The 23,650-nt window shown below is 37.9% G+C and overlaps 1 protein-coding gene across 1 annotated transcript; it reads right to left on the reverse strand.

The window, feature by feature from the left end:
• Positions 1-8,039: 8,039 nt before the first annotated feature.
• Positions 8,040-9,066, reverse strand: LOC113316220. The gene is made up of 3 exons (XM_026564438.1): positions 8,786-9,066; positions 8,650-8,690; positions 8,040-8,437 (listed from the first exon to the last, which is right to left on the reverse strand). The coding sequence occupies exons 1-3, from the start codon at positions 9,064-9,066 to the stop codon at positions 8,040-8,042; spliced, it is 720 nt and encodes a 239-aa protein (XP_026420223.1).
• Positions 9,067-23,650: the final 14,584 nt, after the last annotated feature.

The following is a 23,650-nucleotide window of genomic DNA, read 5'->3' on the forward strand; positions in this document are numbered from 1 at the left end:
CTAACTAATATAAATATGGGTATAAAATGTAGCACTTTCGTGCTTATCAATCAGTAATCACCGACCACAACAATTTACCATTTCTAATATGTGACGTTTCATTGATTACCTTAAGAAAAATTATGAATACACCATGATAATCAAAAGGCTTAGATAATCACAAGGGAACATTATTTAAATACCCTTATTATAGGGCCTCTTCCAAAACACCCTTATCATCTTTTACAAATACCCCTAGGCATGAAAAAGCCCAAACCCGAATTGTAAGATTACCAAACTAACCTTCAAATAAATATAAAGATTCAGGAGAAAAGAAGTAACGGTCGGCCATTAATTAATTTCTTCTTCTTATTTTCTTCTCTCACTCTGTTTCCTCTCTCGTTCCAGATCGAAAAAACTGCCCAAATTCAAAAACAAAACTGAAAAAAACTGCAGAATCGACTACAAAACCAGAAAAAAAACTGAAACAAAACCAATTAATCGTTACAGAAAACAGTAAACTAGATCAAGGAGTAGATTAGTTCAGAGATTTTGCAAAAATCTAACCACAAAAACGAAGCAACAGATCAAAAAAACTACAAAATCTAACGGCAACATCACTTTCAGAAGAACAAACGAAGGTAATCAAAGATTCTGTGTTTGAATGAAGTTTGAATTTCAGTTGATTTCAATTTTTAGGGTTTAATACATGATTTATCTTCAAAAAAAGAGTTCGATTCATTTGATTTCAGTTTTGAAATAGTTCGATACTGATATCTCTTAGATTCAAACTAATTTTCTTTGATTTTGTTGCATGTAATGAAAGAAAACAAAATCAACTGATTCTGTTGGTGTTATTGATACTAATTTCATTCAATTTGATATTGCATGTGATGAAAAGACAAATTGAACTGCTTCCCTCTGTTGGTGTTTAAGGAATCGAATGCTTCTGCTGGTGAAAATAAATCAGTAAAGGTAATAAACCTCCTGGTGATACTAATTTCATTCGATTTACTTTGTTCTACTTCATAGTTACTTTGTTCCATTATGTTGAATTAGAACTGTAGTTTTGTTGAATCTCTGCAATCATTCTATAGGAAAAAGGTATTTTACTATAGATTTGGAAGCAACTGGTAGTAGTTGCCTTCACATTTTACTACTGGTTTTCAACTGATGCTAGTTGTTCATATATTTTGAAGCAACTGGTAGTATTTTCCTTCATATTTTGAGTCAGTTGTGCATTTATGCCTTATAAGCTGAAAACTAGTAATTGTTGTATGCCTTTGGAATGCCTTATGAATGCGATGGAACATGTTAAATGGTTCTGAAGACATCATGTACTATTGGACTTATGCTAGTTGTTCCCATTATGTTCTGAAATGAATTGTGCTTTTGGAAGCAACTTGCACTAGTTGCCTTCGTATTCTGGAGGCAGCTTATGCTAGTTGTTCCCAGTCTTTGTGATTGTACTTCTTCTATGATTTTATATTTCTAGAGGCAACTTTTTCTAGTTTCTATAATATGTGGAAGCAACTTAAGATAGTTGATCTCAATTTCCTAAGTCAACTTAAGATAGTGGAGTCAGATTTTGGTAGTTCCTCATATATATAGAGACAACTTGAATTAATCAGCTCTATTGAGATATCATGCTAACTATTTCTATTGTCTGAACAACACTAGTATGAAGAGGACATCACCAAGATTGAAGGCAAAGGCAACCAGCTCTGTAAAAAAGAATGCTCCCAGCAACAAAGCAACAAAAACTGGTGACAAAGTTCCACAAGGAAAAGGTATGAAAAAGAAAACATATAAATCTTCTTTTAATTAGCTATATGTATCTGTGTAATGTATGTTAACTGGATAGCTTGCATGTATGTAGGTAAAAAGAAGAAGATAGAAACAACATATAAATCTGGATTATTACCATTGTTAGATATGAGTTACTACTTGTATAAAGTATTGAAATACAAGCCATCCCATGTGAAAGCCTTAAGAGAGTCTCTGTATTGGGTTTTTTTTGAACCATTCTTTAAAGAAGAACCAGAAAACAAGCCTCCAAAAGACGTAAGGGCTGAAAGAGATGTATACACTAAGATTCCTCAAGCTATAGAGATTCTTCTCAGTTGCCATGATAGTGTAGTAGTGAGGAAGAAGGTGGAAGTGGGATTTGTTTTTAAGAATAAGGTTAGTTCCAAAAGCGGATGACTTTGCTTTTTTCTTCAATGTGCAAAGAAGGCCTGAAGATGCTGAATTTAAGAAGAAATTGAGTAAAGTAACTAAAGAGCACATAAATTTCTTGCATAAACATTTCCCCCCAGTAGAAGCCAAAGACTACAAAATTACAAGGCAACAGATCGATATGGCGTTGAGAGAAGAAGCTGAAAATGGAAAGGACCCGGCGTTGTTTCTGATTTTCTTTGGAATGTGGTTGTGCACCGTGTTCTTTTACATGGATACTAGTGGAGGATACTTTACCCAGAGATGGTTGACATACTTGTTCTCCATGCATAAAGTGTCGTGGCCAGACCACATAGTGAAATTTTTAATGGATAATATAAGGAAACCAAAAGGAAAAGATGGTCTTAAACGTGTACCTGGGTGCATACCACTTTTGTTCGTAAAAAAGAAATGAAAAATTGTTGACAATTTAATCTTGATCTAAAATGTTTTGAGAAACTTAACTAACATTTTAATTTTTTTTCAGTATTGGTTTTTGGAGCATAACAACTACCTCCCGAAGCGACAAGGATTTGAACATTCAACTCCGAGATTCACTAGGTGGAACCAACTGGATTTGTGCAACAAGTTGACGGTAGAAAGGAAAGATAAAGACGGGAATATGGTGTTCCCAGAAGGATTTACTGTAAGTAAAAATTCTTATGCTATTTGTCAATTCTCTGAGTTCTAAACATATTTGTAGTCCATTTTGCTGGTTAATTATGGACTAAACATGTTATTTGTCAATTAGCACATGTTATTTGTCAATTCTCTGAGTTCTAAACATGTTTGTAGTCTATTTTGCTGGTTAATTATGCTTTTAATGATGACTGAAACATGTTATCAGTCCATTTTGCTAGTTTACTTTACTCGCTACTGTTTACTTTAGGCTAGTTACTTTAGTCACTGCTGTTTAATTTACGCTTTATTAACTAGTGTTATGAAACAACATATGTGGAAGCAACTTGCTCAAGTTGTCTCCATAAAATGAAAGCAAATTGCTCAAGCTGTCTCCATAATATGAAAGCAACTTGATCTAGTTGGTTTCAGAAGTTGAAGCAGAAAGTTTTTTCTATTCCAAATGTATATTAACTTGCCACTGATTTTGAAGAAAAAAATGCTGACTAATTTGGAACTTTTCAGTTTACAGAAGGCATTCGAGACGAACTATCACCAGATGATCTAGGACTGACTTACTTGAAAGAATTGCAAGGAGAATTAGAAATAGAAAAAGCTTTCAACAACCTGCTGTATGATTTACTTAAAGAAGAGAGGATAAATGGCGCATTTCTTGAAGCCGAAAACGTTGCACTCCAAGAGGTCTTCTATAGGATTGATGGGAGAGATCAGTTCTTAGGAAAGTTCATCGCTAACAACTCCTTTCTCAGAAGCGTTTATGAAGCTAAGAAGGATAAGATTAATTTGAGCGATGATCAACAACAACAGATGGCCGCCGCGTACAAGAACTTGAATGACTGGGAGGATTTGAAGAACACACCAGAGAACCTCTCAAGGGAGCAGAAGTGCAAGGATTGGAGCGCAATGTTTCAAGGTAAAACAACCAACGGACAGTCCTCTGAACATGAAACTAAAGAAGATGATGTGCAAGTAGGTGGAACTGGGGGAGAAGATAGTGTAGGTGACAGTAAAGCTACAGAAAATGTAGGTGAGACTAAAGAAGTTGATGAGGAAGAAACTGAGGAAGAAGATAATATAAGTGACCCTAAAGCTGCAGAAAGTGTAGGTGATACTAAAGAAGATGATGAGGGAGTAGGTGAAACAGAAAATGAGGTAGTAAATCTAAATGCCGATGAGAAAATATAGGCGAGCGAATAAGAAATCTCTATTGCTGAAGAGGCAACACCATTAACTGCAATAAAGAAGCCGATTGAAAGGAAAGATTCAGCCGAGGTAAATATGCAAGATAGTTATGATGAGTTGATACAGGAAGTGGACATTAATGGTATAACTGGAAGATATTACGCTGACATAGTGCAAGTAAATGGCAATATACAAGAAGAAACAAAAGCAAGTACAGTGTGCTAGTGGAGGAAGAGCAAGTTGCAATGGATGAAGAGAAAGAAAAGGAAAGTCCAGTTGCGCCAGTGGAAAAAGAACCAGTTGCAATGGAGGAAGAGAAAGTTGCAATGGAGGAAGAGCAGAAAAAGACAACTCCAGTTGCAACAGAGGAAGAGCAAGATGAAAGAACAAGTGTAGTTGCAATGGATGAAGAACCAGTTACAGACAAGAAAGAAAAGAGAACTACAGTTGATGAAGAAGATGCATCGGAAAGGTAAGTTTCATTCATTTACTTAGTAGTAAGTAATTCTTGGATGGAAGCAACTTTCTCAAGTTGTCTCCAAATGTGGAAGCAGCTTGCTAAAGTTGTCTCCATATGTGGAAGAAACTTCCTCAAAGTTGTCTCCTCTACTTGTTTTTAGTGTGCTCTGTTTTTAATGAATTTTTTCCTCCCTCCGTGATTTGCTGAAATTGCAGGAAAGTAGCATATTGTACACAAGAGAATGTGGATGAAAAGAAAACATCAGATGAAATGGATGTTGTTCTACACACTCCAACAAGCAATAAAGAAGCATGTGTGCAAACCCAATCCTTTGAAGGTCCATCTTTTGATTTGAATTTTGAGTCTCCGGCAGCACCAGTCCCAGGTTCTCTAATAGTTGAACAACAAAAAGCAGATGAAAAGAGTGACTTATCAGAAACTGTAGAGCAACAAGTTGAGGAGAAAGCAAAATCTGATGTTGATTCTATTATTAGAAGAGTCAAGAACGATCCAAGAGAGAGGAAGAGAAAGGAATTGGAAGATGCATTCACTAGAACAGGTTTACACCCAAAGAAAAATAAGAAACAACAGGGGAGTGAAATTATTGATTTGGAAGCAATAGAGTACACTGATCCAACACCCCCAGAACAAAAACAACTCAAGGATGCAGAAAGTCTTGAGATTTGGGATAAGTGCACTAAATAGGAACAAGCAATTCTCAAGGAATTCTGTAAGGATGCCACATAAAGGTAATATACGAAAAAACTTTACTTTTCATTTAATACATTTTATGTCTATCTGAAAAACGGGACTAGAATTGAACTGAAAAAGATCAAAATACTTTGAGTAGATACTTAGAGTACTTGAATTAAAAAGATGAAAGTACTTGGTGATTAATCCAAAAAGTTACTTGTGCAAGTTTGTTCCATATAAGAAAGCAACTTCTTGAAGTTGCCTCAAGTATTTGCATTAGAATGTTCTGTTGTGTTGTTTATGATTGTTGGGTTATGAAGGGAGATGGCTTATTCTGGAAAGGATAATAAGTTTCATATTGATAAGATGCACATCCAGAATCTGCTGGATAACAATTATATCAACAGTGATATCATTGATTATTACATCACTATTCTAGAGGACAGTATGGAAAAGGGTCCTGATAAGGGATACGACAAGCATGTCATTTTAAATACAAATACTTTGGTAAGTAATTTTCTTACTTTTCATTTGACAACATTATCTTCTGATCTATTGCAGGTGTTCATAAAAAAACTTGTTGATATTCTCATTTCTTTGTCACTACGCCTGTTGTTTATGACCACCTGAAAAAAGAAAAAAATACTAGTTCGATTATGGTAAGATAATAAAATTCTGTATAAGATGATGACATAATACTATGATGAATAGAAATCTGAATGAAAAACATTTACATTGATGCAGGGTCTTGTACAATCTGCATTAGACAAGGGAGATGAGTCTGCAATAGAGTCAAGCGTAGTTGCAGATAATGTAAGACAATCTTACCAAGTGGATGGCAGAAGAAAGATGTTACTGATTCCGACGTGCATGTACAAAGACAAACGTCCTTACCACTGGGTTTTGCTGGTGCTACATGAAGGCATGTGGAAGGTGTGCAACTCAATGAAGCAAAATCCAGCCCAGTCAAGAAAAATTCATGCCCTGACAAGGACATTAAGTAAAGTTATTAATGAAATGGGACACATAGACAAAGATGGTGCGCCTATATCTCCAAATTTCAAAGTTCTTCCAGTGCTTCAACAACGAGAATACCCTAACTGCGCAATTTTTATTTGTTGGTATATGAAGACGTTGGTGAAATTCGAGATCATCGAAATGCTAAAAGAAGGAACAAAAGATACTTATGTGGAAAAGTTCAACAAGAAAAGGGTGAAGTTGGCCTTCCGCATCTTGAATGCAACTGATGAATGGAAGCATCAGAAAGGAACAAATATCAGACAGTTGGTAATATACTCTCAATAGAACTAATTGAAAGGGAAACATTTGTTCTTGTTAGTATTATCTAGTAAAACATTATGTTGGTATTATTAGTATTATTCTGATTGAACTACATTTATTAGTATTATTCTGATTGGTTTTAAAACAATATGTTTAATATTATCTAATTAAAGTACACTTCTTAATATTGTCTAGTTAAAGTTTGAATGGTTTGATTATTTCCCTTGATTATATCAAGTGCTGAAATATTTCTATATGGTTGCAGGTATGCATGGGTAAAAGGGGAGATTGATAAAAAATACAGACAAACCCTTGCTCAAGTTGTGTACTTAAATGGAAGCAACTTGCTCAAGTTGTCTCCATAAATGGAAACAACTTGCTCAAGTTGTCTCCATCTATGGAAGCAACTTGCTTCAAGTTTGTTCCAACATTGGAAGCAACTAATAAAAGTTGTCACCAAAAAAATCATGTAGGAACTGAAATGGAAGCAACTAGCAAAAAGTTGTCTCCATAAATGGAAGCAACTTGCAGAAGTTGTTCCCAACATTGAAGCAACTAGAAAAAGTTGTCTCCATAAAACAGAAGCAACTAGTAAAAGTTGCCTTCAACTAGAATAACTTGACTTCAAATCTGTATCCATAACAAACATAATTTCCATGGAAAAAAACATTACAGACCCTGCAGCAAACTGAAGAACAAAAACTGATTTCATAAGCATAAAAAGTTGAAAAAAAAAGTGTACCATTATCAATTAAAGACAAAACCAAGTTCACATAAACATAAATCACAAGTTCAGTAAAACATGAAAGAAAGGTTCAGAAAAAAAATAAAACAAACTGGAACAAATGAAAAGAGCCTAATGCGGTTGAGAGATTCATAAGATCATAGGAACATCATCATGTAGAACCTTCCAATCCTAGACTAATTCTTGAATATTGGTGGGCGAGGGGCCAATGGAGCACTGCGGCATGTTCTACGATTATGGTATACAAGCATTCCACAGCGACCACACTTTCTCTTCTTGCGGAATTTCTCACGATAACTGAGTTTACGAACAGAGTTTGGTCTTCCAACTTGTGGTCCAACAGGGGGAGGCATGACATATTTTGTACGAGAAATCTCACCCGGCTTGTCTCCGTCAGGAATGGGATAGATAGGTTTTGTGTACAGACCTCTGTAGTATTCGATAGTGTAGTAAGGTGTGACGTGCTTGTATTCCTCCTCCTCACCAATCTGCACCATAGCTTTCACGGAATAACTGCAGAGGAAGCTGTGTTTTTTCCACCACTGACAAGTGCAGGTCTGGGAATCCAAGTCGACAGTATGCTTCCCGGTATTAGTTATGATCTCAAATACCTTTTCACTGGCTCGACGCACCTTGTATCTACGACAGTCAGTTATCCTCTTGTTTAGCCTTGCTTGCATCTTAGGGGTAAGTCTTGTAGTCCAGTTGCTAGCTGCAAGCTTCCTCTTCCATATTATCTCCATTGTCCGAGCACGAATATATTCAATCAACTCGATGGCTTTCAGTCGCTTTTCGTGCCTAATCAAGTTGTTGAAGCTTTCAACTACATTGGATGTAAGTTCTCTATACCTTTCCCCAAGAAACTCGAGGAGCCCAGTTCTTCAGTGGGATCTTGTTCATCCACTCAATAACAGAGAACAACTTCAGATTGACCATGCTTGAAACTGCCTTCAAAAATTTCTCCTTGGTGACATCACTGTAGCATTGCTCAAACAACTTAATAGCAGTTTGTCTACTCTTGCCTTTGCTAACTGGATTATTGCCTTTCATATGGTACGAGCAATATGAGTGAAAAGCATTCAGAAAGATTTCAGGAACAATGTTCAAAAGTCCAGTTCCACGATCAGATATGATGGTCGACAGACGATCATCATCGACAGTTCCCTTCAAATTTTCCAGAAACCAGCGCCAATTATCACTATTTTCGCCAGAAACAATCCCAAAGGCAACTGTAAATATCTCTGCAAATAAAAAGAAACAAAAAAATTTAATACAAAAAATGGTTGCATGTTTCGAATTATACAATGGAAGAAACCACGACAAGTTGAATACAGAAAAAAGGAAGCAACTAGCACAAGTGGTATCCAAAAATGGAAGCAACTTGGTCAAGTTGGTTTTCAAAATTCTTAAAGTTGCTTCATAAAAAGAGAAGAGGAAAGAAAATGCATAATACCTTGGTTCCCAGTTTTCCCACAAGCTACCATAAGACCACCCCTGAACTTCCAGAAAGAAACGTAGCATCTATTATCAGCATAGGACGGCAATACTTGTTGAACCCTGTAATGCAAGCTTCAAAAGCAATAAAAAACCTCTCAAATTGCCGGTTTTGAGAATTAAACTCAAAGTTGATGACGCTTCCAGGATTATAACGCTTCACGGCTTCTTCATGCCACAAGAAGTCAGAATACGACTTGATATCATCTCCCCAAATACATTCTTTGCAAAATTTCAGTCCACGATATGCTTGATGGTAGCTGAGGTCAACTTTATACTCTCTGAAAAACAAATCTTGAATGTCCTCAGCTGATTTCTGCTTAGTTGAAACTCTAATATCATCTTTTATGATGTTCTTGATAAAAGTCTTCGTCATTCGAAGCTTTGAAGGATCAGGGCACGCCAAACCACAAGAATGATCCGATATAAAAGTCTTTCACTTAAAAGCACGGATGTTTGGGAATGCCAAAGATGAGTGGAACCTCCATTTACATCCTTTTTCTTCTTTGAAAAGGCAACAAACAGTATAACGCTTCTGATCAATCTTCAAAGGTTTGACTTTGTACCCACTCTCCACTTGATACTTCATCATGACATCACAGACTTCTTTTTTCCCTCCATAAAACATCTGACCAACACCGGTAAGAATTCCATCCCAAGCATCACACTTTTTTGGTTCTCTTATGGATAATTCATTCATTGAAACATCATCAGTCGTGTCTTCAACAAAAGCCAAACTGTCAGTTGAAACACAACTCGAAGAAGCTGAAAAAGAAGGAGCACATGAAGAAGAAGAAGAAGAAGAAGAAGGAGTTTCGAATTGAACATTCAACTTCAAAACTTCTATTCTCTTAGATTGGCTGTATATAACAAGAAAATTCAAATCTAAATCAGACCAAACGGTTTGAAGTAAACCATTAACATCAGAAAGAATCACAAATTGGACTTGAGAAAGAATACTCCAGGAATGTAACACAACACTTCGCATCTCCTCGAAGGTAGTTGATTCAGAAATAACACGAGAGATGCTTAAGTTGCAAAAGTTAATCTCTGCGACAACCATATTTACCTGACAAAAAAAAAGAAACTCAGTAAATTGCAAAGGATTATAAGATACATGTTAATCTCTGCAACAAAAAAGTAGTTTTTGGAGAAAAAATTGAAAGCAACAAACAAAAGTTGTTTCCACAACTAGAAGCAACTACCACAGGTTGCTTGGAGAAAAAATTGAAAGCAACCAACCCAACTCTTTTCTCACAACTAGAAGCAACTACCACAAGTTGTTTTCAGAATTGGAAAAAACTTGGACAAGTTGTCTTGGGATTCAATATGTATTTTCAGTAACAATGACATTCAATATAAACAGCTTGACAAGCTACATTGCTTGTATTCACTAACATAATTTAATCAGGTTGAACTACTACATTATAACCTACAGCATGTCCTGAGATTGAATATGTGATTCAGCATGTCCTGTAGCTTATAATCTGGTCATGACGCAAATCAGGGTAATCAGTGGAAAAAGATGAAGTATACACATCATAAACTACATTGTTGTTAGTGAATATGTGATTCAACATATAACAGGTTTCAACAACTACATTAGAACACCAACAATAGACATCAAAAACTAATAATATGACCTAATATTCAGTTTCATACACAATATGACCTGAAACTACATGAGATTTGTTTATTAACATTTTATGAATAATTTTTATCAATTTCATTGTCATTCAAAATGATAATCATATATTGAAAAAACGATTTGTTCATTTGTGGATGGGGAAAATCGATTTGCTGGTTTTTACGGAATTGAGGAGACGACCGTACGGAGGAGACTCCTTGAACCGAGCGAAATGTTTAACCTCACACAGATGCACTGCAGGAAGGGAGTGCTTTGAATTCGAGAGATCAATTTGTAGTACTCCGTCCTAAACCAAGACAATGGCTGTTCTAGAGTAAATTCGGTCACAAAAGAGGATGGGTCGATCTATAGGAGGGAAGCTGAGAAATGTGTGGAATCAATAGTAATCAAAGATTGTAGGTATGTTGTGTATTCTGAATAACATAAGTTCTGAATGATTGAATTTGCTCAATTGAGAGTAGTTGCTCAATTGTTGAGTTGTTAATATCGTGTTGTCTGTGAGACGTGAGATTCTTGTTGTTTCAATCATGATTCAGAGACTTATTTATATTGCTGGAATTGTAGACACCATGATCCCATGAAGTGTGACAGTTGATGGAATCAAAGGGTGGGGAAATGAAAATCTTGTTTGAAACCAGTTGTTCATCGTGCGGAGACTTGGTTGATTTTCCATCCACTACTTTGTTAACTCCTTCAACTGATTGCACGACTTGCTCAGATTCCATCATGTGTATGAACACACGTGCCGTAGACCTCCAGACCAAAACCCTAGTTAATACCCCCCCCCCCCCCCCCCCATTGCGACACGATTGATGTCTCGCGGAGTCTGCAAGGCAGACGTGTATTTAATTAGTCAGTTGCTGACTTCATGGGACGATGAGTCCATGTATTTGTTGAGTTGAACATGATTTTTCAAAATGCTTTGAGACTCATGAATTGAACGTGTCTTTGAGACAGAGGTATAGTTATCACGTTGATAGTTGAGGTGAGCAAGTATTTCTCATTCGATGAATTGTTGAATATTGAGAGTTGAACCAATATTCCTTGGTTTGAGCAAATATTGCTCATCTGATAAAGTGTTGCTCATCTGATAAATTATTGGTAGCGTGACCGAAATAAAACATTAATTAGAATACTGGTAGTTGAACCGAGTATAATAAAATGGTGATCATGATATCGTCTTAAAATTATTAGCGTTCGAGTCTGGAATTATGATCCTTGGACTCAGAAACCCTAATTTGATCAATTGATGGTTTATTAAAATTTAACCATGGAATGAAGGAGGGACCGGCTACATGGATCATGGATCGACCATGTAGCGCCCATATGCTCGCGTGAGAAAATACCAAGACTTCTTCAAGGGTTGGTGAAAAGATGATCAAATGCTGGTTCAATCATTTTTCATATAATGCTCGTCTGAGCCTTAGGTGATAAAACCTAATTAATTATGAAGAGGTGAAAGACCAACCAAGGGGTCATGAAACCGGCCCTGGATGGTCACGGGATCGAATGACGATCACTCCATGAAAATTCCAATTTTTTTTGAAAGAGTTCCGGACCTAATACGTGCAATTGTGCAAATTAGGTCAAATCATGAAAATACGTGGGACCGGCTCCTTGCAAGCCAAAGAACTAACCTTGGTCGGTCAAGGTAACATGCTCTCGTCGTCAAAACGTCGGTGTCTCAGTCCTGAGAATTTTGATATTTTCTGACGTGCGTTTGAGCAACCATTTGAGAAAATATGACAAAATCAGGGTTTTGCTGAAACTAAGGAAACTTCTTGAGATGAAGGAAAATAATTATAAAATGAAGGAACATGAGGTGTGGGACCGCTGGAGCCAAGGCATGGCCGCCCGGCCAGTAACCACGGTCCCATGATGCCTTTTCCTAATTTTATAATATTTTTCATGATTTTATGAAAATATCATGAAATCAAGGAATTTTGTTGAAATTAAGGAGTTTCCTAAAAGTGAAAGAGTTTCCATGGGATCAAGGAAGCAAATAATATTAAAATAATAAAATAAGGGCGTGTGGGGCCGGCTAAGGCATGGCCGGCCGGCTTGGGCCCGATCCCACAAGTTTCCCTAATTTTATGTAATTTTTGTATATTATTTTCCATGATTTGAAGGAATTTTCATAATTTGAAAGAAATACCATGAAATCAAGGAATTTCATGGGATCAAGGAAACCTTAAAATAATAATAATAAAATAAGGGGCGTGTGGACCGGCTGAGGCATGGCCGGCCAGCTGGGCCCGATCCCACGAGTTTCCCTAATTTTTATTATATGTTCATGATTTTGTGAAAATACCATGAGATTAAGGAGTTTTCATGAGATTAGGAAAATAATAATAAAATAATGAGGAACCATGAGGTGTGAGGCAGGCCAGGATCAAGGCATGGTCGGTTGGCCAATAATCACGGCCCCATAATGTTTTTCCCAATTTTATATTATTTCCTGGGTGCGAAGGAAACATCATGAACTGAGGAGTTTCCTCAAAACGAAGGATATTTGTTCAAATGAAAGGATTTTCATAAGATCAAGGAAAATAAAAATTAAAAATATGATAAAATATAAAACTGGCGTGGGATTGGCCACGGCACGGCCGGCCGGCCGGTGAGACCAATCCCTCAGTACCTTGGTCAATATTTAATTATTTATTATTTTTCTTCCTATTTTGCATAGGTTCATTGTTTCGTCGTATTTTGAAATACTCGTTCATGCGGTGATTGTTAGTGCATCATCGTTGAGTACACTTACACCATTTGAGTCGGGGCTTACTCGGAGGTAGCTCAGACGCCCGTGCGTTGAATATTTATTACTAACCCATGGAATTCTGCTGGGAAGAACCATAGATTGAAGTAACAAAATATTGCGAAAATATTTGAATATTTTCGGAAATTCAGTGGATGAATCCAAGAATTTAGGAATAATTAACTTATGGCTCTATACTAGCAGAGAAAGCTGTCTAGGAGCATTAATTATTCTGACATGAGCTTGCTGGAGCTTCATATCCTTTATATAGTCAGGGAAAACTGTTGTTTGTATCCTGAAGACGTTATTGCTCTATACTAGCAGAGCAAGTTGTCTAAGAGCCGCCAATCTTGTGATTCTATATAGAAATAATTACTGAAGTGTTCAGTATTCATGAGATATGTCGTTGTCCAGCCGAGAGACTACATATCTGCATGTACTCTGAGAGAAAGTATTCTCAGTCAGAGATTCGATGAGAGACTTGTGTCTCAATACTCGCGTCTGATTGCTGGATCAAAAGTTGGTATAATTATGGGTTTACGATTTTAGCCTTTGTCAAAAATCCACCATCTACATTAAGTCCCCTGCTTAGTGAGGAATAGTCGTGTTCCTCAGTCAGCATTGAATGGTGATTTTCCGGTCATAAACAATATAAGCGATTGAACTTAAGTCGTAAGTTAAGACGTTAACGGATTTTTGATAGTACGAGCAAACCACGACTTGAATGGAGATCCCAGTGACATGATAGAGCATTGTCTAATGAGCATATATTGGCGTTGAACCGCTGATTTTGATGACGGGACCTTGGTCGGTCTAGGATTCACGGGCCGGGCCCGAAAAGAAATCCTTATTTTAGGAATAGACGCTTGTCCGTTCGTTAGTTTAAGAAACAAACAAAATAGACCTGAGTCTAATGATAAAATTTTTGTCTATGAGCTTTCACGAAAAACAAAATTTTATTTTTTAAATACGTGAGATTTCACAAAGTAAAATAAACTCTCATTTCAAAGGTGGATGCTCGTACGAGAGAATTTTTTTTTTGAACAGACGTGCGTCTGTTAGTAATAAAATCTTGTTTATGAGATTTCGTGAAAATTTTTATCTTCGAGCTTTCGGAAATCTTTGAAAATATACTCTCGCTTCAAAGATAGATGCTCGTGCGAGAGAGCAAAAAAATATATAGATATATATTTTTCAAATTTACGTGAGTTTCACATTAAATATATATATTTTCTAAAATCAATGTTTTGATTTTGAACAACGGTTGATGGTAGACAATCATACATGGTGAAATAATGTCTGTATGTGAGTTTTCACAATTGTAGAATGGACGTCTGTCCAATTTTTGAAAACCAGTGAATGTTCACATAGTAAAAAATTTACGTGGGTTGTTCACGGTTTTATAAAAATCAAGTCACGATTTTGAATAATGAATTTTGTTCGTGTTTGCAGGTTTGAAGGAGCGAACGAATTCTCGAGATTGTAATCACTACAGCTAGTGAAATTGTAAATAGGTAAGAGTTAGAAGGTTACCATTTTTGTAGACTCTGTTGTGAGCACATTTATTCCATGATTCATTGTTCTGTGGAAGCCTGCGCTTTGTATGAACGATGTGCTGAAGTAACCACTTTGAGAGAATGACTGACTCCCATGATGATTCTTCCAAAGATGGTGTTTCCAGGGATAACATCTCTACGGAAGAAACTTTAAGAAATGGTACTTCTGGAACCTCTGGGTGATGGTGAGGGATCCTTCATACTGAGTTGTACTCGTGGTTATTTCATTAGCTTTACCATAGGATGATCGTGTAGTGAGATCCTGGATCAATATAGACTCCACGGAAATGAAAGAAAGTCTACGGGAGCGGAGAACCCAGAAGTAAGGACTACAGTACGTTAGCAAATGACGTGTAGTCCCCAGCCGTTTCTTTGGTGAGTTGTTGAAGCTTCTTGTGTCATGACTTTGCCCGTGAAATTAGGATCGTGAGACCAAGGTTTGTTATTTCTTTTCAGACTTTTGCTCCATCGATTGACGGTCTTCAACTTGTTCCCGGGAAAACAATTCATGAATCCAGCACTGATGAAGAAGTCGATGTAAGTATCCTTTTTCGTGCAGGTGGTCGTGGCATCTCCTTGAATGAAATAATAATAATTGTTGTTGATGGATCCAGGAAGAAATCATTGTAGATAATAATCGTGTTGATGAAGCGTGCTCTTCTTTGGGATATGAGAATATGGAGAATTCCCGAAATCCCAAACCGAATGGAGATAGCGGCGTTGCCAATGGAGATTGCCGAACCTTCAAATGATTTAGAGACTCCCCTAGTAAGTATATATCCTGTAATCTCTTCATAGAAATATGAAATTGCTGATTTTTTAATGAATGAATAAGTATCCATGTGAGTATACGAGTAATTTTGCTGAAATACGTCACCTGAAAATTTCAGACTTCAGCATTTTAGCAAAAACACCGTAGAATCTTCGTTCGAAGTCGGATTTTCGCGATCTGCATATGTATCTTCAAGCCCAGAAAATTTCCCAGATTTTTCAAAGAAGATTTTTGAGTTTTGAGCATTTTTAGGGCCTGAAAAAGGAGAAACAGTAAACTTCTAGGAGACTTTCAGAACTTTTTCAGATTGTATGTTGTCCAATGTTTAGGCATCATCTCCTTGCTCGTTTCTTCAATTGCTTTGAATTTTGGATACATTGTAGAAGACATTTATACGAAGAGAATGGTATATGAACCATCCTAGATTCTTCACCAATTGCTCCCAGCTCGTCGGTTTGTACAGGACAGTGTAAAATCATCTCAGACGAGCTTGTTGTAAAACACCCATGTTGTGTTCTTAGACCATTCACTTGTATCTTGAACGGTTGGTGAAGGATTTTAATGTCATTTATTCATTCGAGATCAGGACCCTTTGATTGATACATGAGCATGGTGCTTGTAGTGCCATCTTGTTTCTGTCAGTCGTAGAAACATCACTTCTGAAACCCTGGTCACGGGACCATAGGCGAGGTTGCTCTCGAGAGGGGATGATGTAATGACCATGGTTTCATGTCCCGGTGGTAGCATTACTTTTATGATGAATGATTAGCACATGAGAGTCTGGTTCCATGAGTCTTGGACTGTGAAACTGATCGTCATGATCAGTGGACTGTCAGTCCCCAGTATTTTGTTAAATCTCTCCTTTTTCTTTTCTCTTCTTCTGGCAAGACTTGGATAGCGGACCCAGGTAAAAAAATTGATGTAAAGACCTAGGTGGTCGAAGTTGGAGGTACCTTGATGAAGTACTTAGTGGAAAGACCTGGTGGACACCGATCGACTGTGGAAGTCATGAATCCCGCCTAAGAATTGCTGCTTGCATGTTATACGCTCTGGAAGCTGTAGGGACCTCATACAAGTTCGGAATTCGATTCTTGACCCCAACTTTTGAAGCTAAGAGGCTGAGTTATCTAATGAGAAAAGAATCACTCAATTTGGAGTTGTAGATCTCAGCCAACGAAGCGTGCACATTTGTAATTTGTAATCACGTACAAATTTTTCAGACTCTGTAGACCTGACCGTAAAAGCCATATCTTTCAGCTCGTATGTCCGATTGATGCGCCCTTTTGGTATGTTGTGTAAGGTGGTAGATAGCATCAGCAGTTTTCATACTGGATGTGATTGGTGAAGAGAGGAAATTCCTCAATAATGCAGGGGCTTGTGATGTAGAGAAATCCCATTGATGGAGTTTCGCGGAATCACCTCAGGTTGCCCAGTGTATGTTGAAGGAGTTAGTGCCATCCATGTATGAATGATGTTGCATCTGCTTCAGAATTCTTATCATGAGATAATGAAGACTTATCGATTGTAGTTTAGTTACACTTTGATCGTGCTGGTGTTGAATCCATGTGTCATCGTCGAGATATTTTTGCTGTACTCTTTGATTGGGAGTACAATTTTATGGCTTCTTAGATGCTTGAGCGTTGAAGCGTATATTCCTTAAGCATCGAATGTATTAGGGGTTTGATCATCTCGGACTTGGAGTATCTTCTGTTGATTCAGCATCCCTTTCGTTGCGGTAGTGAGATTCGACACTTGTGCAGACATCAGAGCTTTCTGATTTTGTGGAACACATGTACTTGCAGGAGAAACGCCCAAATTGTTATTTGCCATGTTTGGACATCATCTCAATAATGAATGTTTCAGTGCTTGATTCGGAGAAACGTCAGATTGAACCACTTGGTAAAATACTAATGCAGTGAAGCCACCATTCATAACGTCTTGCAGAGTTGCTAGCAGAATTGAGTCCCCATGCTAAGATAGCATGTGAGGAAATAAATGACATAGACATGGGAGGAATGAGACTTTCCTGAGTACATGACCTTTTGATGAATGTCTATGCATCTTTTGCAGGTTCTTGTTTCAACCTCGTCAAAGTTCGAAATTCCTCCAAGTGCTCTGATGATGGAACGTCCGCCAAACCTTTTGGATCAGAACTTTCTTCGTTGGAGAGATGTGTAACCAAAGGCGCTTTGTAAGTACCCATCTTTTCAGCGTGGATCCACACTCGTCTGAAGGATATGTCATATCCCGGATCTCCTGATTATGTGAAACTTGGTTTCTGTCCAGGTTGAACTTATGTTCACTTTGAGAGTGATGTAGCCATAAGTATTTCCGTGCGTTACTTCAAGGTCTCTGATTGAGGTGGGAGCATGAGTAGCTCCTTGTCGAGTGATGCCTGTGGATCTATGGTTTTCAGTGGAATGTTGTTGATGGCGGTGCCAGCATCGATCAACGTTCTTCCAAATTCGTTTCTTCTGGGATTGACTGTGGTCAGTAGTCCCCAGTCATACATCTCTTTGTCTATGGATGGAGGATCAAGAAGTATTTTCGAAATGGACTTCTTGACACGATGTGGTTCAGTACTGTGAACATGTCTCTCCTTTGTGCCTTCGACAGATAAAGCAATTCACGTTCGACCAAGGATTGAACTGCCTCTTTGATAGGTTGTTCAGAGAATATAAAGGTTCTGAATCGGAGAGGATTCTTGTGCACTCCTTCAGTCCCCAGTTGAAGCTATTGTGGATCAACCTTCTCTTTGAAAATGTGCTTAAAAACTCCGCAGTCACTTGTGGGATGATTGACGAACCTGTGGAAGCGGCAGTAACGAGGACTTTCCATGTCTTCTTCAGTTGGTTCTTTCTTGACATATGGCAACTTGATTGCACCATCTTGGACCCATACATCCAGGAGTTCTATCAACTCTTAAATGGAAAAAGGAAAGTTAGGTGCTTCTTGATCAGGAGCTCTTGTGCGTTGGTCAGAGGCTTGCGCATCTTGCTTATCCTTTCTTTGTGCTTTTGAAGGAGTTGAGGTATGCTTGCGCGGCGGTTTGGCTTTCTGTTTGCTCCCTTATGCAATAGTGTTTGTGGAAGGATGGAGGTTTTACTTCTTCTTGATCAGACGTCTTCTACCTCGAGTGTCTCGCGGTTCTTCAGCCTTTGTAGCTTTTTTTCTTTCTAGTAAAGCGGGCGCAGTAGTTGTCGATCTTTTCGCCGCTTCATGAAGCTCTGAGAAGTTCTGGAAACGAAGATTTTCCAATAAATCTCTGTAGACCGAGATCATGTCGTTGATACACAAGTCTACCAGTTGCTGCTCTGTGACGTTTGGATCATGACATTCCAGGGCATGGACTCTGAATCTTTTCACGTAGTCATTGGGATGTTCATTGTTCCTCTGAAACATTCTTCCAAGATAAGAGAGAGTAATTTGCTATGACACAAAGAAGTACTTTCTGTAGAAGGCGTTAATCATTTCTCCCCAATTGTTGATAGTTTCTGGTGCGATGTTGTTGTACCAGGTGTATGCTCTTCCTTTCAAGGATTTTGAAAATTCTTTGAGGCGAACAACATGGTTATGTTCATGTTCACCCAAGGCTTCCAGGAACCGAGAAACATGTTCCCGAGCATTTCCTGTTCCGTCGTACAAAGTGATGGTTGGAGAGGTATAACCTTTTGGAAGAGGAACCCTTTGCATAGCAGCAGGGTACAGAGGCTGGTGACGATGGACATGTGATGTCTTGTCTTTTCCACGGTTCTCCTACATGCGTTCCAAATCTTCCCGAGTAATGAAATTTGATGATTCCTTTACTGATGGATCGTCTGCAGCTTTGCGGACTTCGTTGCCATCCACTGTATGAATTGGAACTACTTCAGGATCAGCATCTGGAGATGTCTCCTTTTTCTTTTCCCTTTTCTTGAGTCTTCTTTGACATCTTGTCAGTGAGAGTTTTGAGATAATTGCACAACTCCTTCTGTGTTGCAGCCATGTCAATCTGATTCTTGGAAATAGTCTCTTGCAGCTTCATGAGATCAGCTATGGTAGGTGGGTTTTCTCTGATTTCCTCAGGGGAACGACCAAAAAGGGGATGTGCTCCAGTCTGATGAGGAGTGACGCCACCGCCATTGTTGGAAGCAGGAATGGTTTCTGGAATATCATCATTAATGTCGTTGCTAGTGTTAGCATCATTATGTTAGTATCTGCGATCGTGCGTGACCTAAGATCAACCATCTTGTGAAAGCTTGAGATTTCAACCGAGAGATTAATCTCCCACTGTGGTCGCCAATCTGTGGATGGGGAAAAACGATTTGCTGGTTTTTACGGAATTGAGGAGATGACCGTACGGAGGAGACTCCTTGAACCGAGCAAAATGTTCAACCTCACACAGATGCACTGCAAGAAGGGAGTGCATTGAATTCTAGAGATCAATCTGTAGTACTCCGGCATAAACCAATACAATGGCCGTTCTAGAGTAAATTCGGTCACAAGAGAGGATGGGTCGATCTTTAGGAGGGAAGCTTAGAAACGTGTGGAATCAATGGTAATCAAAGATTGTAGGTGTATTGTGTATTCTGAATAAGATAAGTTCTGAATGATTGAATTTGCTCAATTGAGAGTAGTTGCTCAATTGTTGAGTTGTTAATCTCGTGTTGTCTGTGAGACCTGAGATTCTTGTTGTTTTAATCATGATTCAGAGACTTATTTATATTGCTGGAATTGTAGACACCATGATCCCATGAAGTGTGACAGTTGTTGGAATCAAAGAGTGGGGAAATGGAAATCGTGTTTGAAACCAGTTGCTCATCGTGCGGAGACTTGGTCGATTTTCCATCCACTACTTTGTTAACTCCTTCAAATGATTGCACGACTTGCTCACATTCCATCGTGTGTATGAACACACGTGTCGTAGACCGCCAGACCAAAACCCTAGTTAATATCCCCTTATTGTAACATGATTGATGTCTCGCGGAGTCAGCAAGGCAGACGTATATTTAGTTAGTCAGTTGCTGACCTCATGGGATGATGAGTCCATGTATTTGCTGAGTTGAACATGATTTTGCAAAAATTGAACGTGTCTTTGAGACAGAGGTATAATTATCACGTTGATAGTTGAGGTGAGCAAGTATTGCTCATTCGATGAATTGTTGAATATTGAGAGTTGAACCAATATTCCTTGGTTTGAGCAAATATTACTCATCTGAGCAAGTGTTTCTCATCTGATGAATTATTGGTAGCGTGACCGAAATAAAACATTAATTAGAATACTGGTAGTTGAACCGAGTATAATAAAATGGTGATCATGAGATCGTCGTAAAATTATTAGCGTTCGAGTCTGGAATTATGATCCTTGGACTCAGAAACCCTAATTTGATCAATTGATGATCAATTGATGGTTTATTAAAATTTAACCATGGAATGAAGGAAGGACCGGCTACATGGATCATGGATCGACCATGTATTGCCCATATGCTCGCGTGAGCAATTACCAAGACCACGTGAAGGGTTGGTGAAAAGATGATCAAATGCTGGTTTAATCATTTTTCATATAATGCTCGTCTAAGCCTTAGGTGATAAAACTTAATTAATTATGAAGAGGTGAGAGACCGACCAAGGGGTCATGAAACCGCCCTGGATGGTCACGATATCGAATGACGATCACTCCATGAAAATTCCAAAATTATTTGAAAGAGTTCTGGACCTAATACGTGCAATTGTGCAAATTGGGTCAAATCATGAAAATACGTTGGACCGGCTCCTTGCAAGCAAAAAAGCTAACCTTGGTCGGTTAAGGTAACATGCTCTCATCGTTAAAACGTCTGTGTCTCAGTCCTGAGAATTTTGATATTTTCTGACGTGCGTTTGAGCAATTATTTGAGAAAATATGACAAAATCAGGGTTTTGCTAAAACTGAGGAAACTTCATGAGATGAAGGAAAATAATTATAAAGTGAAGGAATATGAGGCGTGGGACCGCTGGAGCCAAGGCATGTCCGGACGGCTAGTGACCACGGTCCCATGGTGCCTTTTCCTAATTTTATAATATTTTTCATGATTTTATGAAAATATCATGAAGTCAAGGAATTTTGTTGAAATTAAGGAGTTTCCTTAAAGTGAAAGAGTTTTCATGGGATCAAGGAAGCAAATAATGTTAAAATAATAAAATAAGGGTGTGTGGGTCCGGATAGGGCATGGCCGGGAGGCTTGGGCCCGGTCCCACTAGTTTCCCTAATTTTATGTAATTTTTGTGTATTATTTTCCATGATTTGAAGGAATTTTCATAATTTAAAAGAAATACCATGAAATCAAGGAATTTCATGGGATCAAGGAAACCTTAAAATAATAATAATAAAATAAGGGGTGTGTGGGACTAGCTAAGGCATGGCCGGCCGGCTGGGCCCGATCCCACAAGTTTTCCTAATTTTATATTATATTTTCATGGTTTTGTGAAAATACCATGAGATTAAGGAGTTTTCATGAGATTAGGGAAATAATAATAAAATAATGAGGAACCATGAGGTGTGGGGCCGACCGGGATCAAGGCATGGCCGGTTGGCCAATAATCACCGCCCCACAATGTTTTTCCTAATTTTATATTATTTCCTTGGTGCGAAGGAAACACCATGAAACTGAGGAGTTTCCTCAAAACGAAGGATATTTGTTCAAATGAAAGGATTTTCATAAGATCAAGGAAAATAACAAAAAATATGATAAAATATAAAACTGGCGTGGGATTGGCCACGGCACGGTCGGACGGTGAGCCCAATCCCTCAGCACCTTGGTCAATATTTAATTATTTATTATTTTCCTTCCTATTTTGCATAGGTTCATCGTTTCGTCGTATTTTGAAACACTCGTTCATGCGGTGATTGTTAGTGCATCATCGTTGAGTACACTTACACCATTTGAGTCGGGGCTTACTCGGAGACATCTCAGACGCCCTGCGTTGAATATTTATTACTAACCCATGGAATTCTGCTGGGAAGAACCATAGATTGAAGTAACAAAATATTGCGAAAATATTTGAATATTTTCGGAAATTCAGTGGATGAATCCAAGAATATAGGAATAATTAACTTATGGCTCTATACTAGCAGAGCAAGCTGTCTAGGAGCATTAATTATTCTGACATGAGCTTGATGGAGCTTCATATCCTTTATCTAGTCACGGAAAACTGTTGTTTGTATCCTGAAGACGTTATCGCTCTATACTAGCAGAGCAAGCTGTCTAGGAGCCTCCAATCTTGTGATTCTATATAGAAATAATTACTGAAGTGTTCAGTATTCATGAGATATGCCGTTTTCCATCCGAGAGACTACATATCTGCATGTACTCTGAGAGACAGTATTCTCAGTCAGATATTCGATGAGAGACTCGTGTCTCAATACTCGCGTATGATTGCTCGATCAGAATTTTGTATAATTATGGGTTTACGATTTTAGCCTTTGTCGAAAATCCACCATCTACATCATTCAAAAGGTGCAAACTTGTCATATTCACGGTATGAACACAACAAAACAATTTGTAAATTACATTATTCAGAACAAAATGTTAAAACAAAACAAAGATTATAGAAAAAAAACTAAATCTTACCTGTTAACGAGATTGAACTTGAATAATGATAAGAAATCAAAATCGTTGTTTACTGAAGTAGACCTCTGCAATCGATGATTCAATCAGAAACTCAAATTATGAAAGAAGCTTACTGAAGTAGATCTTCAGACTCAAATAATCGGACTCAAATAATCGATGATGCAATTGAAAACTATAGTAGATCTTCAGATTCAATGATTTTCAATTATCAGAAACTTCTTCTTCAATTTTCAATTAACCAAATCTTACTCTGAAACTCCTTCAACGATTTCTATTGATTCAAACTAGATTCAAGATTCAATGGAGAATAAACTGCATGTTTATTGAAAATTGATCTCGATTAATTCAATGGAGATTCAATGGAGATTTGGTGCTCAACTCTCTCTGATCTGAGCTATCTCTGAAACCTCTCTCTGAATTTTTTTTTAATTTTTGAGAAAATAGAATAAACGAAACCTATTTAATCTCCAACATAATAAATGTTGTGGAGGTTAAAACCGGACTTTAACACGCTCATGGATATTCAGCCCGTTGGAAAGATGCCCCTGAAGGGTGTTCGTGCAAAGCCCATGGATACTAGGGGCATAAATAACATTCCTAGTAATCACAATTAACCTGATAAAGTAAGAGTAAACTTGCCTTT

The sequence above is a fragment of the Papaver somniferum genome, chromosome 10 (genome assembly GCF_003573695.1).
Source record: "Papaver somniferum cultivar HN1 chromosome 10, ASM357369v1, whole genome shotgun sequence".
NCBI lineage: Eukaryota > Viridiplantae > Streptophyta > Magnoliopsida > Ranunculales > Papaveraceae > Papaver > Papaver somniferum.